The sequence below is a fragment of the Sinocyclocheilus anshuiensis genome, unplaced genomic scaffold (genome assembly GCF_001515605.1).
Source record: "Sinocyclocheilus anshuiensis isolate Anshui unplaced genomic scaffold, SAMN03320099.WGS_v1.1 scaffold186, whole genome shotgun sequence".
In the NCBI taxonomy this organism is placed as follows: domain Eukaryota; kingdom Metazoa; phylum Chordata; class Actinopteri; order Cypriniformes; family Cyprinidae; genus Sinocyclocheilus; species Sinocyclocheilus anshuiensis.
The window spans coordinates 1,767,985-1,784,907 of record NW_015542355.1 but is presented as its reverse complement, the minus strand read 5'-3'; the positions used below and the strand labels follow the sequence as shown (position 1 = coordinate 1,784,907).

The following is a 16,923-nucleotide window of genomic DNA, read 5'->3' as shown; positions in this document are numbered from 1 at the left end:
TGAATTTTTTTTTCATCTAATATTTATATTATATTTTATTTAAGCTTGATGTCAGTTAACAAGAACAATTTCTAATAGTTTTAGTTAACAAAAACAACACTGGGGCAAATCCAGTACATCCAGCCACCATGTCTGCTAACCACCTAAGAAAACATTGTTGTTCAAGAATGGTGATGTGGGAGTGGGGTTATATAACAAACTGATTTCACTGATTTCATTCAAGACACAAGTATGTGAGGTATCTAAAAGATTTTTATCTGTCCTCTCAGCTGTCCTCTGTAGAATGCTGTGATCGGACCATAATGGTTATTTACATTTTTGTACATTTATACTTACCTTTTTATGGTTTACAATTGTTTTCCAGAAGTCAGATTAATTCTTTTTTTTTTTTTTTTTGGCAAATATAAACCTCAGTGGGTTCCTCTTTCCTCAGGCTCCTCTGAGAAAGTGGATAGGGTAATGGACCAAGTGGAAAAATACATCATGACTCGACTCTACAAGAGTGTCTTCTGTCCAGAGACCTCAGATGATGAGAAAAAAGACCTGGCCACCCAGCACAGGATTCGGTCAGCCAGTGTTTAGCATTGTTTATATGCTATTCTAGTATTTATTATTATTTTTTATTAGGTTGTATTTTAATTTTTTAAAATATATATTTCTTGTTAGCTTTATTTTTATTTCAGTGTAAGTTTGAGTAATTTTCCTTCTTTAGCTTAAACTTATTTTGGCTAGTTACCAAAATAGTATTTTAAATTTTCGTTTAAGTTTTACATTAAATATTGATATTTTAACAACACACTCCATATTATATTATATCAGTGTTAACTTAAAGTTTATACATGAAAAGTCCTCAAGTAAGTATGATTCTTTTACGCCATTCACCTTTAAAATCTGCAGCCTTGTTTTATTTGTTAAATAATGGTTTTCCAGGGCCTTACACTGGGTAACAATTCAGATGTTGTGTGTTCCTGTGGACGAGGAGATCCCTGAGGTCTCTGATAGTGTAGTCAAAGCCATCACCGGTGAGTCTGCAAGGATGGTACTATTTTGTCTATAAGTTGCTACTTTCGGTTTTTCTTCCATCAAGATTCAAGATTTTTTTCTTCTTATTTTGTCTCCCTCAGATATCATTGAGATGGACTCCAAGCGTGTGCCCAGGGATAAACTGGCCTGCATCACCAGTTGCAGCAAGCATATCTTTAACGCCATCAGAATCACCAAGAACGAACCAGCTTCTGCAGATGACTTCCTACCCACCCTCATTTATATTGTGTTGAAGGCGAACCCGCCACGGCTGCAGTCCAACATCCAGTACATCACACGTTTCTGCAACCCTTCAAGACTCATGACGGGAGAGGACGGATACTACTTCACCAACCTAGTGGGTCCACACATAATTTAGAGTGACTCAAAAATAATTTATGTCCAGACTAATTTTTGTGGAATCATTTGGTTAAAAAATGTATTTATTTTACTTCAAAATAAATGCCCCTTTGTTTAATATTTTGTTATCTAATGCAATGACATTAATACCTTTTTAAAGGGATAGTCCACCCATGAAAATTCTGTCATTTTTATCTTCATGTTGTTCCAAACCGTTATGACTGACTTTCTTCTGTGGAGCACAAAAGAAGATATTTTGAAGAATGCTGGTAATTAAACAGTTTTGGTTCCTATTGGCTTCCATTGTATGGACAAAAAATACAATGGAAGCAAATAGGAACCGATTTGGTTATCAACATTGTTCAAAATTTTTTAGTGCTCCACAGAAGAAAGTAAGTCATACAGGTTTGCAACAACATGAGAATGAGTAAATGATCATTTTTTATGTGAACTGTCCATTTAAGTGTGGCAAAAGTGTCCAAATACTGTTTGAGGCTACTATAATTACTTCTGAGTCTGGCTAGCCATATGCCAACTGTGAATAAACCTTACTGTTTAGTCTAATCGTTTCTTTGTTCATTTTCATTCTATTTACTCAATTTTCATCTTTATCACGTGTTCCCTGCAGTGCTGTGCTGTTGCCTTCATAGAGAAGCTGGATGCCCAGTCGTTGAATCTCAGCCCTGAGGACTTTGAGCGCTACATGTCCGGTCAGGCTTCCCCTCGACGACAAGATGATCCTGCAGCCTGGCCCCAGAGTGGTTCCTGTGTCAACCCAGCACTTAGCCAGATCCATCATAACCTCAAGCTCCTATCCAACCTTGAGAAAAGACAGCAGCAGGTCACCGAGGGGGCGCAGAACCTGCAGACCGAACTGGCAGAATGGCAGGACAGCGTGGCCCGCGAGGTGCAGGAAATCCTGCAGCGATACCCACTGGAGATCAAACCACGAGCATCTGCGATCGATGCGGAGAATGTGGAGAACGACAGGCTGCCACCACCCCTTCAGCCACAAGTGTTTGCGGGTTAGCATAGTGTAATGTCCTCTGGAGTGAATAAGCCAGCGACATGGTCGTACCAAGACGGGTAAAGCGTTTTTAAATGCAGTGGCTGCTCTTGTTCAAGTTCTCCACTCCTTCCCTGTATTTGGGCTGTTACCATTCCATTTGTCTTTTAAATTTGCTTACAGTCCCCGTCATATCTTTTCTGAAAACATATTCTTGTGTGACTACATTTGTGCAGCTGATTCATAATGGATGAGGCAGAGTTTGTGTAACTAAATAAGCTTTTCTAACCTGGCTTTAGAAGATCTGTCAGTAATTTGATCTACCTTAATATGAGTTGTTTTAAATTACTGAATCATATAGCTGCTAATACATCCTCTTAATGTGATTGCAGTTTTTATGTGATCATACACCACATATCAGCGTTTCTCTTGTAGATAAGTCATGTTCACTGTAGGGTGTTTCACTCCCATGCCTTAATGTGCATTTCTCCTGGATTAAGGTCTTTTTATGGATGTATAAAATGTTTTGCTGCTCATACTGTATACTTTGGAAGTTTAAAGTTGAACCCCATGCAGATTTTTGTTTTTAAAGGAATTTTGGCATATTTTGGTACATATCGTTATTAAATGCTTGGTCACGTAATTGATTGGATGTACCGTTGTGCAGACAATTCAGCAATAAACACTATTTACATAGGAATTTGTTTATTTACAAATGAAAATATAGGTATAATGCTGTGCATTTGATCTCACTTAAATGTATGCAATTATGTCATGGTGACCTGACCGCAGGTTGTACACTTAAAAATTAACGATTCATTCTCCTCCCAAGTTCGGAATAACATTAATATGTCTTGCATTTGATGTTGTCAGCATTATCCAAACCCAATTTAAATGTGATCAAGTTTTCATTTGAATACTGCCCCAGCTGTAACTATTAACAGGTACTTCACAAAACACTATATTCATGTGGAAAAAAATTGGTTTGATTCACAGTAATGATGATTTATGACTGTGTGTGATATTTGAACAGAACTGCTTTATTTATGATGTAAATATATGTTGAGGTGTGTTATTTTGCTGTGTGTGAATCATTATCACTCTGTAGCACCAAAATAAATCAGCAAAGCACAATGCTGAGATCTGATGGTATCAAATATATATATAACCGTGTTTTAAACCCAGTGGTTTACAAAATCATGTGTTTTTATTTATGTTTTGTTTTGAAGCATACACTATAATGTGTATAAAGTAAAGGTCTAGTACTGTATAAGTGCTTGTTGAGTGGTAGGTGAGGATATGGTGTGCAGATGTCAGTCTGCTAACTCGAATATCTCTAAAATGAGTTGAATTGCGTCTCACTGGGTATAGCCTGAATGTAACTGTTTAATTTTCAGATGTTCATGTGGGACTTTGAAAATGGCCCATTTAATGAGCCATCAGATCCATAACAGATCTGCAGCCCCACCAAACCTGAGCCTCGTAGGATGGTTCCTCTGCACTTGCAGGCCTCCAGAGGTTCTCAGTATAGAATGTAGGTCAGTGTCTCCGGAGAGTTAAGAGGCTCCACAAGTGATATGCTGAGATCTTGATTTAAGTACTCTACATTTGAAGGCATTACTCAGACAATATGTGACATAAATTTTGGTTTTGTTATTTTAGTCATTGATATAGCTTGTATTATATGATTTTGGATTAGTATCATTTGACAGAAACACATCACCTACCCTTCATTAGTTTGAACTACTTTTACTGTTACACTAGAAAACAAATACATCGTGTCAATTTGTCATAATATTCTAAAGTTTGACATAAAATCGAAGAATTTAGTTACAAAAACGCTAAATCTGGTAAGAAGCACAGCTGAATAGTCATGAATTAAATATTTGATGTTGGCGCTTTTAAGTAGGCGTCACAAAGCTTAATGAGCCGCCCACTCGAAATGCGCATTCGTGATTGGTTGATGCTAATCCGATCAGCAACCAACAGTGAATACGATTGGTGGATACGGTTTCCCACGGTGACTTGACACGAGCTCCCATGGTGACCGACATTGACATATAGGCACTACATTCGCTGCTTGCTGCTGCTGCTAGTCCGTAAACAAGCAGTCTGATGCTGCAAAACCTGCTTATAAAAAACTAAATTAATAGTGTTTGATGTAGACTGTCGGAGTGACGGATTCGAGGGCAAGCTAAATGCTAACCTGTGCTACATCACCTGCTAGTATATGTACTGTATATATGTAATAGTATCTTTTTATTATATCAGTAACTTATATCAGTCGTTTCTTATTCTCTCTGTATTGGCATGGAGTTTTAAGCTCGCACGTTAAGATGTTGGATGGTTTCTTGTTGGATGTGCTCAAATATTGTCGATGCAGACATATTTAATAGATGACAGCGTTTGTTATTGGTCGAACCGGTCGTTATATCGACCATTTATGGGTTCTTTGGTTAAAGTAAACTGTCTGTGAAAGTTTACCTTTGGTATCTTGTATTTGATACCGTTCTGTGCTTTATAAAACCATGAAGGCCTTGAACTGATGTCGACAGATGTATCCTGCAGCATTTTGGCAGTTCATTCAATATTGTGTGTTAATTTCATCATGTGTTTTGGCCATCTGCAGTCATCTAAGCTCATACAGATGAATGTCTTTTGTCACTTCAGCTCAGTGTTGCCAGACATATTTATCGGTGTCTACAATCTGGAAAAATACTGCAGACTGTGTGCCTGATACTGCTGTAGTTTTAATGAAATGTAATCATATAAATTGTCTCTGCTCTCTGTTTTTATTGCAGTGAAAGCACCAGGACTGTCCCGTCAGGTATATTTGACTGTCAGAACTGGCTGAGATGGATGAGCAGAGTGTTGAGGTATGTTTACAGTGTACAGTGTTTTATGCTAACAGGCATCAAGTTGCCTTCTGTTTATAGACAAAAAACTTGATGTGGAACATTACTTTTAACCTTTACCCAAATGGAAAAATCTGTCAATGTTAACTCACCTTCATGTCATTTAAATGTGAATAGCTTTCCTTCTTCCGTGGAACACAAAAGGTGAATTTATGAATATCTTAATAGGAATATTCTAAACGTGCTTGTCATAATAAAAGAGATTCAGGACTCCCTAATAAAGGACTCCCTAAAATAAAGATCTTGAAAGTTGTTATCCATAAGATTTGTGTGCTATATTACAAGTTTGAAGCACACAAGAAAGTAAAGGGTGAGTAAATGAAAACAGAATTTTAATTTTTGGCTGAACTGTCTTTTTAAAGGAGTAGTTCACCCAAAAATAAAAATTTGCTGAAAATTCACTCACCTTCAGGCTGTCTAAGATTTAGATGAATTAGTTCCTTCTTCAGAACAGATTTGGAGAAATTTAGAATTACATCACTTGCTCATCAATGGATCCTATGCAGTGAATGGGTGCCGTCAGAATGAGAGTCCGAACAGCTGATAAAAACATCACAATAATCAACAAGTGATTGTCTCTTGAAGTGAAAAGCTGCATGTTTGAAATAAACAAATCCATCAAGATGTTTTTAACCTCAGACTGTTGCTTCCAGATAAAATACGAGTCCTTTATCCATAATATTGCTTTCTCCAGTGAAAAAGTCATTTCATGTGAATGAGGACTGAAATATGCACAGATCACTTGAGATTAATTGATTATTTTGGCCAGAAGTGATGGATTTAAGTTAAAAAGTCTTAATGTTGGATTTGTTTCTTACAAACATGCAGCTTTTCGCTTTACCAGATTATTAATTCGTTATTAATTCAAGATCATTCATTGAATTGTGTGGACTACTTGTGGATTATTGTGATGTTTTTATCAGATGTTTGGACTCTCATTCTGACGTCACCCATTCACTGCAGAGGATCCTTTAATGAGCAAGCGATGTAATGCTACATTTCTCCAAATCTGTTCCAGTGAAGAAATTTTCAGCAAATTTATATTTTTGGGTGAACTATTCCTTTAAGAACATAAACTGTTTGATTATATTATAGTAAATATTTTTAGTCTCAATGTTAAGTAATGTGTTCATGTATCAACTAATAAGCTCATTATATGTTGCTTAAAAGTTGACAATGCTTTCCTTCTTAAGTTTGTCTGAATTGCTTCTTCGCTTGCGTCCCTCTTCAGAGTATAGCGGAAGTCTTCCGCTGCTTCATTTGCATGGAAAAGCTGCGTGATGCCCGTCTCTGCCCTCACTGTTCCAAACTGTGCTGTTTCAGCTGCATACGGGTGAGCAAACACATGCATGCACACTCATTAACAACATTATGATCATACTACACACAGCCTAGAGGAGCTCACAGTGTCTGTCTAATTAATCAACGCTCCCTCTGCTCGCTTTATTGTGTCAGCTTGACAGGACATGACTAAATTCATATGTACAGTGGGTATAGAAAAGAATCACCCCTCTTTAAAATAATCACATTTTGTTGCTTTGCAGCCTGAAATGAAGACAGACACAGTTTTTGTTTTATCCTGCTGTATTTACTGACACAAGGGGGTGATCCTTTTTCCAGCTCAGTGATTCTGTGTTTTTTATTTTTTTTCTGACATGTTGGTGCTATATTTTTCACTTGGATGTTATAAACACAGTAAACACAGCTGGATAAAACAAAAACTGTGTCCATCTTCATTTCAGGCTGCAGAGCAACAAAATGTGATTATTTTAAAGGGGGTTGATTCTTTTCTATACCTACTGTAGAGGTTTTGGTTTAATAAGATTTATAAATAATTTTTAATATTATTATTATTATTATTATCATACACAAATATTATACATGTCACATTTTACTTCAGATCTGACATATATTTCAGTTGTTTTTGCCAAAACACTTTAAGTAATGAGCAGTATAGATGTTTTTTAAATGTTTTCCAAGTGTGCCATGTTGGGAAGAATCCTACTAATAAAACACAATGTATTTTAGTAATTGACCTCTTATTGATTCGAAGGATAAGCCAAGACAGCATGTATAAATTAGTAAATTTCGTTCTTCTGTTTTCTTCCTGGCAGCGATGGCTGACTGAACAGAGAGCTCAATGTCCCCACTGTCGGTAAGTTCTGAGGTTCAACTTCAAATGATGTTTTGAGCTCTGACAGTCTCTGCAGTAAATCTAGAGGATTAAGTATTGATTTTTCTATTGTTAGTGTTCACAGAATGAGATCATTTCGGGGAAGCCCTGATTAGTTACATTAAGGAAACTGCATCCAAAAAACTTAAGACACCTAGACCAGAGCCACCTGATATTTGGCAACAGAGACACACACACACACACACACACACACATAATTGCCAAAGCAGTTTGAAGTGTGTTCAAACCAGAGCTTTATAATTAAAGCTCAAACACAAAGACTCCTTTATCTAGAGTGCTGGAACAGATTCATCCCTGATCCCTTACTCGCTTTTAGTTGATCTAAAAATATTAAAATGATATACAAACGTTACAGAAGTTTTATAGAATCAACTTTAATCCAGCTTGCAACAATACACATCTCATTCCTCTGTCCTCTCTCTATTAAAAAAAAAAAAAGTAGTAATAGCAAAAATGTTTATGGTCCTTTTGGTTAATCAAACTTCTGTTGTATTCAGAGCTCCACTTCAGCTGAGGGAACTGGTCAACTGTCGCTGGGCAGAGGAAGTGACTCAACAACTGGACACACTGCAGCTCTGCAACCTCACAAAACATGAGGAGAATGACAAAGACAAGTGAGCAATACACTTCATTACACTGAATATTAAATCATATTTATATCATGGCTTTTCATACTTTTGAATATTGCAACAATGAAATCTATACATTAGAAAGCATTTACTAGGAAAAATAGGCATGGTATAATGTTTTCATATAGAAAAAAATATACGCCATGGCTTATATTTGGTTTTCATGTTCTTGGATGACTAAGTGACCAATTAGTTTAGAGTTAATACTGACTGTCAATGATTCTCTCCTCACTCTGCCATTGTCTTACCCTTAACAGGTGTGAGAACCATCATGAGAAGTTGAGTGTGTTCTGCTGGACTTGTAAGAAGTGCATCTGTCACCAGTGCGCTCTGTGGGGTGGCATGGTATGCAATTCTGAATTCAAAACATATTAGTCAGGCTGGTGGATTACATATACAGTGTCATTTCCTCAGATCCAATTGTGTTGTGATAAAACATGACTGGTCACACATCAGCGCAAATTATCAATGAATAATACTGTGCCTAATGTGAATGAATTTCAGTTTGTTTCAAACAGGAACTTGCTGATTTCCTTCTCTCCACAGCATGGAGGTCATACGTTCAAACCCCTGGCCGAGATCTACGAGCAGCATGTGACAAAGGTGAATGAGGAGGTGGCCAAGCTGCGGCGCCGGCTAATGGAGCTGATTAGTCTGGTTCAAGAAGTGGTAAGCACCCTCTTTTCTCATTCACGCACGCCCACACGGAGCCATTTAGATGTGTTCTGAGTTGACAGTTTGTGATGGATGCTAGTTTACCAGCCACAAATCCCTTTTAGATGGAACTGCTAATAACAAATCAAATGTTATCTAATTACATGTATTCCTGGTTTGATAAGTGCTTTTGAAGGCGTTTTACATAATGTAGAACGCCAGGACTTCAAGAAACCCACACAAATCCATCAGCTACTGTTTATAGCTCACTTTTGAATCCTGTGTCAGGTGATTGTCCTATAGATGGCGCCACAGCACAAAACAAATTTACATTACATGGACAAATACATCTAATGGAAAATCTTCCTAGATTAATGCAGATGGTTTTGACATTAAATGTTCAGCTACAATATTGTTCAAAAGTTTGGGGTCGGTAACATTTTAATGTTTTTGAAAGATGTCTCTTATACTCACCTGGCTGTATTTGTTTGATCAAAAATACAGTAAAAAATAGTTATATTTTAAAATATTACGATTTAAAAAAATGTATACGCATACTTTTAGTCATATAATATACATTTTGGAAGTTTTAAGAGCTATAACTTTGCAGTTTATGTGTTTTTAGGAGAAGAATGTTGAGGCGGTGCGTGGGGCAAAGGATGAGAGGGTAAGAGAAATCCGGAATGCTGTGGAAATGATGATTGCTCGGCTTGATAATCAGCTCAAGAACAAACTCATCACACTTATGGGTACAAACATGCTTTTGTTCTGACAATTTTCATGTAATCTGATATTTGAGGTAATATTGGTCTAATGTAGAGTTGCTGCACCCACAGGACAGAAGACCTCTCTGACACAGGAGACAGAACTGCTGGAGTCTCTGCTGCAGGAAGTGGAACACCAGGTGTGTGGATCTGGTGTAGCAGTAAAATAAAGCAGACATGCAAGGGAGTTCTTGAGACTACACTGAAAATATGCTATTCAAATACTACAATTAAAACCTAAAAAACAAATATGCAGGATAATAATTTCAGATGTTTGTAGGATTTTTGATTTGTGACAAGTGTGTTTTCACCCCACAGCTGCGTTCGTGCAGTAAGAGCGAGCTGATCTCTAAGAGTCCAGAGATCCTGCTCATGTTCCAGCAGGTTCACAGGAAACCAATGCAGTCTTTTGTCACCACTCCTGTCCCACCCGACTTCACCAGGTACACAAACTTAGACACTGTACCTGTTATATTGCTGCTTCACACAGAGACGAGATCTCCGTAAGCTTGAACTTTGGTGCTCTCTGTGGCAGTCTGTGAATAATGAATAAACATGCACACCTGTAAAAACAACTCTAGGCTTATAAAGCCATTCAGTCATGATGTCAATTTGTAGGCCAATATGGTATGCTACTTCTCCAGTGAAATTTTAGACTAGCACTTCTTTATTTATGAGTGAAATGAAGTTTGCAGTGAACTTTTCTTTTAGAGACTTGTCTATTTCGATACGCAAGATAAATTGCACACAGTCATATCTCATTTGTTCTCAGTGAGCTGGTCCCTGCCTATGACTCGAGCACTTTTGTTTTGGCAAACTTCAGGTAATGACACTCCCTTTGTCTTTCTTATTAATTTATATCTTAAATGGTGCATTAGTTTTCTTGCATGACTTGAATTGGTGTTGTCTCATTGCCTTAAGTACTCTGCGGCAGAGAGCCGACCCCGTCTACAGCCCCCCGCTCCAGATATCAGGCCTGTGCTGGAGGTTGAAGGTTTATCCTGTAAGTTTGTCACCTGTAACATAGTGGCAAATTGAAATTCACAAACTCTTCATATTCGCAAACAGAGGTTGTTGTTGCGTTTTAGGATGGCAATGGTGTCGTTCGAGGAAACTATCTCTCCGTTTTTCTGGAATTGTCGGCAGGGCTCCCAGAGACGTCCAAGTAGGCTGCACTCGCTGCTCTTGTCCTGTCATTCTGCTGTGCTGTGTCACAAATAATGTTTTTGATGGCAAACTGGTTGCATATCTTCCAGGTATGAATACAGGGTGGAGATGGTCCATCAGGCCTCCAGTGACCCCACCAAAAACATCATTCGAGAGTTTGCATCGGACTTTGAGGTGGGCGAGTGCTGGGGTTATAACAGGTTCTTCAGGTTGGACCTTCTTGCCAGTGAGGGCTACTTGAATATGCAGACTGACAATCTTGTGCTCAGGTGTGACATTGCAGCTTTATTTTAGACTATTTTATATCTCAAATAGCACCTTATTACAGCACAGTTATTGCAGCCTGTTGACTCAGGAAGCGTACTTGTGTTAAAAAAAAAACACCTTAGATGGAGTGAAGTAGAATTGAACATTGATGTCTCAAGATGTATGTTTTAAAAGTTTAACTTGTAATTAAACGATGTGTAGTAAATGCTGCATTTATGCCCCAAAAAATAATGTACAAAATGGTGAGAAATGCATCATATACTATCCAGGGATGTATCCAATATAGGCTGTCTTGCTCATTTCTCATGCTCTGCTTTTTCTATTAATCTCGCAGGTATCAAGTGCGATCACCAACGTTTTTTCAGAAGTGTAGAGATCAATATTGGTATATAACTCAGCTGGAGTCAGCCCAGTCCAGCTACATTCAACAGATCAACAACCTAAAAGAGGTTAGTGTTAAAGATGCTGCTATGTGTTTTTTTATGTCACCCTCAATACATCCTCATTAGGATCTGGTTAGAAAAAACTGTTTTGTTTTAAACTTTAACATAATTTTTAATGTCTACTTCCTTCTATATGGACTGAAGCGTGTGTATTTATGAAAGCTTTTGCTATTCATGTGATAGTCATTCTGTAACATGTAATGCCTGTTGATGTTTTCAGACTTAATTAAGAAACACTTTTTCCAAAGTGTATTATGTGTTCTATGCTTTTTATATTTTGTCGGATTTCTGTTCAGAGGTTAGCCATAGAACTGTTCCGGCGGCAGAAGTCGAGGAGTTCCTCTCCACCTGATTGGCGTCTCTGCCCCACGACTTCCTCTGGGAGAGACTGCCGTCAGGGAAAGAGCTCCGTACTGGAGGAAAGGAGTCAGGCAGCCTCAGCAGAGACGAAGGAAGATGAGGATGAAGAGAAGACCCAACATGATGACTCTAATGTAAGGCCTGCGAGAGCAGCATAGTGACATTCATAGCTATTTTGTCTTATTGCAATAAAATCTTCAGCTTTTTCTTGTTCCCTTTGAGAACAAGAAAAGTTCTGTTTTTTTACACCCCTAAGATATTATCCATCATTTCATCATAGCCACATCTTGAACATCTTTTACATACACACTCTTACATCATCATCTGCTTTTAGGCATATGACATTCAAATCAGATTACGCTCATTGTAATCTCTAAAGTAAACAAGCCTACATGTAAAGTAGTCAACCTGAAGCCCTGACAGCTACATTACTTGAATCATTTTCATGCTTGAAGCTATTTGATGTTATATTATGCACGTTATATAATGTGTTGATACACTGTTAGGAGTTGTCTGACGGGGATCTGGAGGTGGACTGTCTAATTGGAGATGAAGATGTCAATCCTCTGGACGGTAGTAGCACTTCTGGGAGCTCCACAGCCACCAGTAACACAGAGGAGAATGACATTGACGAAGAGACCATGTACGTACAAGATTTAAAAAACAGCTTAGGTAAAATTTCAGAATGTGCTTTTGAAGCAGAACCACTTGAGGCCCACTGTTATAGTCATTTTATCATGGTTAAGGGATGTTAGGAGTATAGTTCACCAGTGTAGTTCAAAAAATGTCACCATTTTCTTACTGTTATGACGTTTCAAAATATTTCAGTCTTTAATGCACACAAAGCTATTGTATTGTTTTAGAAGGCCCGTGATAGTTGTTAAAAATCATATGGACCAATCATTTGCTTTTTCCATTTCTTTTTGAAATGATAGTCTTGATAGACTGTTAAGTTTCTTTCCTTATATGAAAAAATGCAGCTTGGAGATTTTTATTTGTAAAGAACAAAACTGAAACGAATTTATAACAACATGAGGGTGAATAAATAATGACAGGATTTTTTTCAGCTAAACTATTTATTTTAACCCAGGCAAAATCACTGCAATAATTAACAGTTGTGATGCAAACCTATCTGAATGAGCCAAGCCATTAATAATAATTATAGTATTATTTTACCATACTTGTTGGAAGACAGCATATGATGGAGGTCACAAGCTTCATTGTGGTATATAGATAATGTAGATCTTTTGAAAGTGTTTCTGGCAAAATCGTGATCAGCTCTAATAGTGTTTTTCTTTTTTCTTTTTTTTGGTAAGGGGCAGTACTCATCATTTGCTAGGTCACATCCTCATGGTGTGGTAAATACTAGTGTACTAAGATTATTGCATAAGAGGTGGTGCTTTGTGTGCCATAGGGTAACAGCTGTATCCTCCCCCTGGCTGGAAAACACAGTTTAATTAGGGCTGCTACCACATTTGTGACAGGCTTTCCCCTCGTACTCTGTGTTTAACCAGAGAAGAGCTGTTCTTTCTGTCCTATTCTATCACGATCTGAGAGAATGAGCACTATTGGCAGGTTTGACTTGTGTAGGCTCTGTGAGAGCACTCGTGTTTCTGTAGTGAGGTGTTGGAGTCAGAACCTCACATGTTTCTGCTCATGCTGCCGGCTACCACCCGCTCACACAGCTCTCAAACACACACACTGCTCCAACCAGATGAGACGAATGAGTCATCAGAGCCTCTGCCTCCTGCTTACAAATGCTCGTTCTCACAGTCTCTGTCTTTTCCATTGTTCTCAGGCCCACGCACATTCTCTCACACCTTTGACTCTATTTGCTGGAGTGCTTTGTGTGAGCTCCTCGTGTTGGCTTTGTAAAGGTGCCCATGCACTTACCGTTACCCAGATGTCAGAAATGCCGCTTAATCAGGATAAAGTAAGGGAAAGAGGGAATTATGTGGCGTTAGGTTCTGTTTACAACTGGTATTATCATCTCAAATGGGTTTCTTGAGATTGCGTATGGATTTGACTATGAGTTTGAACTTTTGTTAAGAACAAAGGAAGTCGACATTGATTGTGTTACAGAGACATGGGCACATGGAAATATCCCAGATTAAATCCTGGATATTGAAGGCTATGAACTTATGTGGAGGTCATGTGGCAGAGGTCTTAAACAGTTTTATTTTTCCTTTGCTGAGACTTGGACTAGGAACCAACAAAAACGCATGAACTGTGTAGTACAGGACAGATAAAACAAGCCCTGCTAAGATTAGACACACAGGAACCAAGTGGTCCCGATGATATACCTCCTTGGTTTCTTATTTCCAATCTTTTTTATGGTCAGGACAGTATGAATATCACTTACATCAAACTGATCAGAAAACCACAAAATGTCCTTACCATGTTAAGCCCCAAACCTTAACCATAATGTTCTCTCATAATTAGCATTCAGTGATGTTCTAAAATAGACATTTCTTAAGTATGATCAGAGTCTGTCTAGACTCTAGAGTATGCAAATATGCTGTTAGTAGGTTGCACAGAAAAGCAAGCAGCTTTACCGGAAAGCATGCAGAAGAGAGCACAACGAATTATTGAGAGATTTACATCAATACATCTACCTGATTTACAAGGTCGGAGACAGCAAGCCACCATTAAATTAATGCAAGAGATGGCTCAGAATGATCATCCACTTCATGATCTTTTTCCACCAACCAGCGGTGAAAAAACTGCTCGGCTTCTTAGGAAGCAAAATAATTTGACATTATTCAAAGCAAAGAAAAAATCATTTAATTATGAATAAATTATTATAATATAATTATAATAATATAATTTGGATGTTTAGGGTCCTTTTTGCAATTGCACTTTTGTTTTCTATTTTTATTGTATGTGTATGTATGGATGGATGTATGTATATGTATAAGTGTGCATATGTATATTTTTTAAATTATTATTTGGTGTAGTATTTGTTTTGAATGATCTGTTTTTATATTTCTTGAGAATTTTGTATTTGTTTTTTCTTGGAATTTTATCTTTTGATGTACTTTCTACAATAATTCAATCTTAGTATTGCTAAGCAGAAAAATAAATAAATTTCAAACTTCAAAATAAAAAAAACTTATATTATTATTTTTTTTATTATTATTAATCTTTTTTTTTTCAATCTAAAGAAAACCTTTTTTTGTGTGTTGAGGGGGAATAATAATAATTATTAATATTATTTGATTTATTTTTTATCATTATGTTTTAATATAAATTTAATCCTTTTTTAATAAAAAGAAAACCTATTGTTTTTATGTATGTTGAGGGAATTATGTATTTATTTATTTTAATACTTTTTTTATTTATTTGTTATATAAATCCTTTTGCAGTAGATAAAGAAAATAAATAATTTTTATGGTGGGGCCAGTATAAATACTAGCAGGGTAAGCAAACATTTGTTCTATGTATCCGTGTGGAGTCAAAGCTCTCAGCTTCTATAAATACTGTAGTGGATCAGCACAGAGAACCACTGGAGAGGACGGAGTCATCACGCAGTTGAGCCTGAGACAATGGTGCATGTGTTATCCTTACACACACACGCTCACATATACATACATACTCAGCAGGATGCTTGGAGCAGAATGCTATCAAGACCCCCTGTGGAGCAGCTTATTTCAGACTATACCACTTCTCACTATTAACAGGGGGAGTCACACAAATGATTCTTGGTCTATTTGAAGCATGTGGCGATACAAAAGGGACATAAGGCCCGGCCACACCTCATTTAGCTCCACTGGGATCCAATTAATCAATCAGAACCTTTCCACACTTAAACCAAAATTTTAGAGCTGATCTGGTTATGCATTGAAGATATGTTTACTTGCTGCTGACACTCTAGTACTAGTTTCTTTAGTCCTAGAGAAATCATACAAGTGTGAATTGTTTTCATCTGTTACAGGTCTGGTGAGAATGATGTGGAGTACAGTGGGAATCTAGACCTGGAGGAAGGTGAATTACCCGATGATGTTGCCGGGGCAACAGGTGAACCAGAGTTTCTCCGTCCAAGCGGCCTCATTGATACAAAATGCTGTTTCTCTAATGAAAAGCAAGTGCATATGGCAATCTGGTGTGTTGAAACACTTGGCTTTGAAGTGTCATCGACTGTGACACCCTATTAATCAGTTGTAGTGATGTAATTGAGCCAAATTACCATATCAGCCTTTGAAGATTTACTGCAGAATCTGCCGTTTAAAACACTGTTGCATCTTCTGCTGTAAGACATTTAGTGCTCACTAAATTGAAAAGACATTAAAGGGGTCATATGATGCGATTTCTATTTTTCCTTTCTCTTTGGAGTATTACAAGCTCTTGGTGCATAAAGAAGATCTGTAATGTTGCAAAGACTAAAGTCTCAAATCCCAAGAGATCTTCTTTATAAAAGATGTCAACCACGCCTACCTAAAACGGCTCATTCGAACACGCCCCCACATACCTACCTCACGATATAGGAAGATTTGCATAACACCGCCCAAATGTTCACGCAAAGAAAGAAGGCGTAACTTTGATTCTCGCTGTAGTATTGTTGTTGCCGTGTGTTTCGTTGTGAAAGCGAAACTACTTTGTTTGGCTTTCCAAAAGAGGACGATATCCGCTTCGTCATGCCTAGAGCTGATCCGTGCTGGTCGCTGAGGAAATACATCAACTTCGCTCTGTGGATCACCGGAACGGCTTTCAGCCGGGGGTCGTCACATGTGGTTGCCGCAAGCCCGCCGGCCACCGCTCACTCAAGCCGCCGGCTCTTTTGGAAGGACACAACTAGAAATCAGTGGTTAAGTTGTATTTACAACACTGTTCCAGAACAGTTCAACCCAAATATTAAGATGTGTGCAGCGCATTTTATGGAGGATTGTTTCCTGATCCTAAAAGAGTAGACTATTTTGAGCAGTGTAGAGCAGCGCTTGTTGTTTGTCATTTCTCCGAACACAAATGCAGACAGGGTTATATGTTTACACAGCGCGATGCAACGCAGCGTGTGAAAAGACAGTACAAGTCATTATAAGCCGTAATTATGTCCCCACTGGATGCAACAAATGCCTCGTTTGTAATGGGTTTTTAATTGGTTTTGTCTCGTCATGTCGGGACACAGCATCACAGTATGGCAAAGG

The 16,923-nt window shown here is 37.8% G+C and overlaps 2 protein-coding genes across 6 annotated transcripts in view; both read left to right on the top strand.

Annotated features, from left to right (window-relative positions):
* Positions 1–3,523, top strand: part of LOC107691658 (rab5 GDP/GTP exchange factor) — an 8,767-nt gene extending 5,244 nt beyond the window's left edge. For all 3 annotated transcript variants that reach the window (XM_016490397.1, XM_016490396.1, XM_016490395.1), the window contains 4 exons: positions 434–566; positions 931–1,022; positions 1,125–1,381; positions 2,012–3,523. In XM_016490397.1, the coding sequence (XP_016345883.1) occupies positions 434–566; positions 931–1,022; positions 1,125–1,381; positions 2,012–2,413 (884 nt within the window). In that variant the 3' untranslated portion in view covers positions 2,414–3,523. The remainder of the gene's footprint in view (positions 1–433; positions 567–930; positions 1,023–1,124; positions 1,382–2,011) is intronic.
* Positions 3,524–5,194: 1,671 nt separating this feature from the next.
* The window catches only part of LOC107691657 (E3 ubiquitin-protein ligase TRIM37-like), a 20,019-nt gene continuing 8,290 nt past the window's right edge, over positions 5,195–16,923 (top strand). For all 3 annotated transcript variants that reach the window (XM_016490394.1, XM_016490392.1, XM_016490393.1), the window contains exons 1-17: positions 5,195–5,265; positions 6,536–6,637; positions 7,419–7,459; positions 7,996–8,112; positions 8,385–8,472; positions 8,674–8,796; positions 9,407–9,530; positions 9,618–9,685; positions 9,864–9,988; positions 10,318–10,368; positions 10,467–10,548; positions 10,634–10,710; positions 10,802–10,981; positions 11,314–11,428; positions 11,719–11,916; positions 12,289–12,425; positions 15,717–15,799. In XM_016490394.1, the coding sequence (XP_016345880.1) occupies positions 5,245–5,265; positions 6,536–6,637; positions 7,419–7,459; positions 7,996–8,112; positions 8,385–8,472; positions 8,674–8,796; positions 9,407–9,530; positions 9,618–9,685; positions 9,864–9,988; positions 10,318–10,368; positions 10,467–10,548; positions 10,634–10,710; positions 10,802–10,981; positions 11,314–11,428; positions 11,719–11,916; positions 12,289–12,425; positions 15,717–15,799 (1,732 nt within the window). In that variant the 5' untranslated portion in view covers positions 5,195–5,244. The remainder of the gene's footprint in view (positions 5,266–6,535; positions 6,638–7,418; positions 7,460–7,995; positions 8,113–8,384; positions 8,473–8,673; positions 8,797–9,406; positions 9,531–9,617; positions 9,686–9,863; positions 9,989–10,317; positions 10,369–10,466; positions 10,549–10,633; positions 10,711–10,801; positions 10,982–11,313; positions 11,429–11,718; positions 11,917–12,288; positions 12,426–15,716; positions 15,800–16,923) is intronic.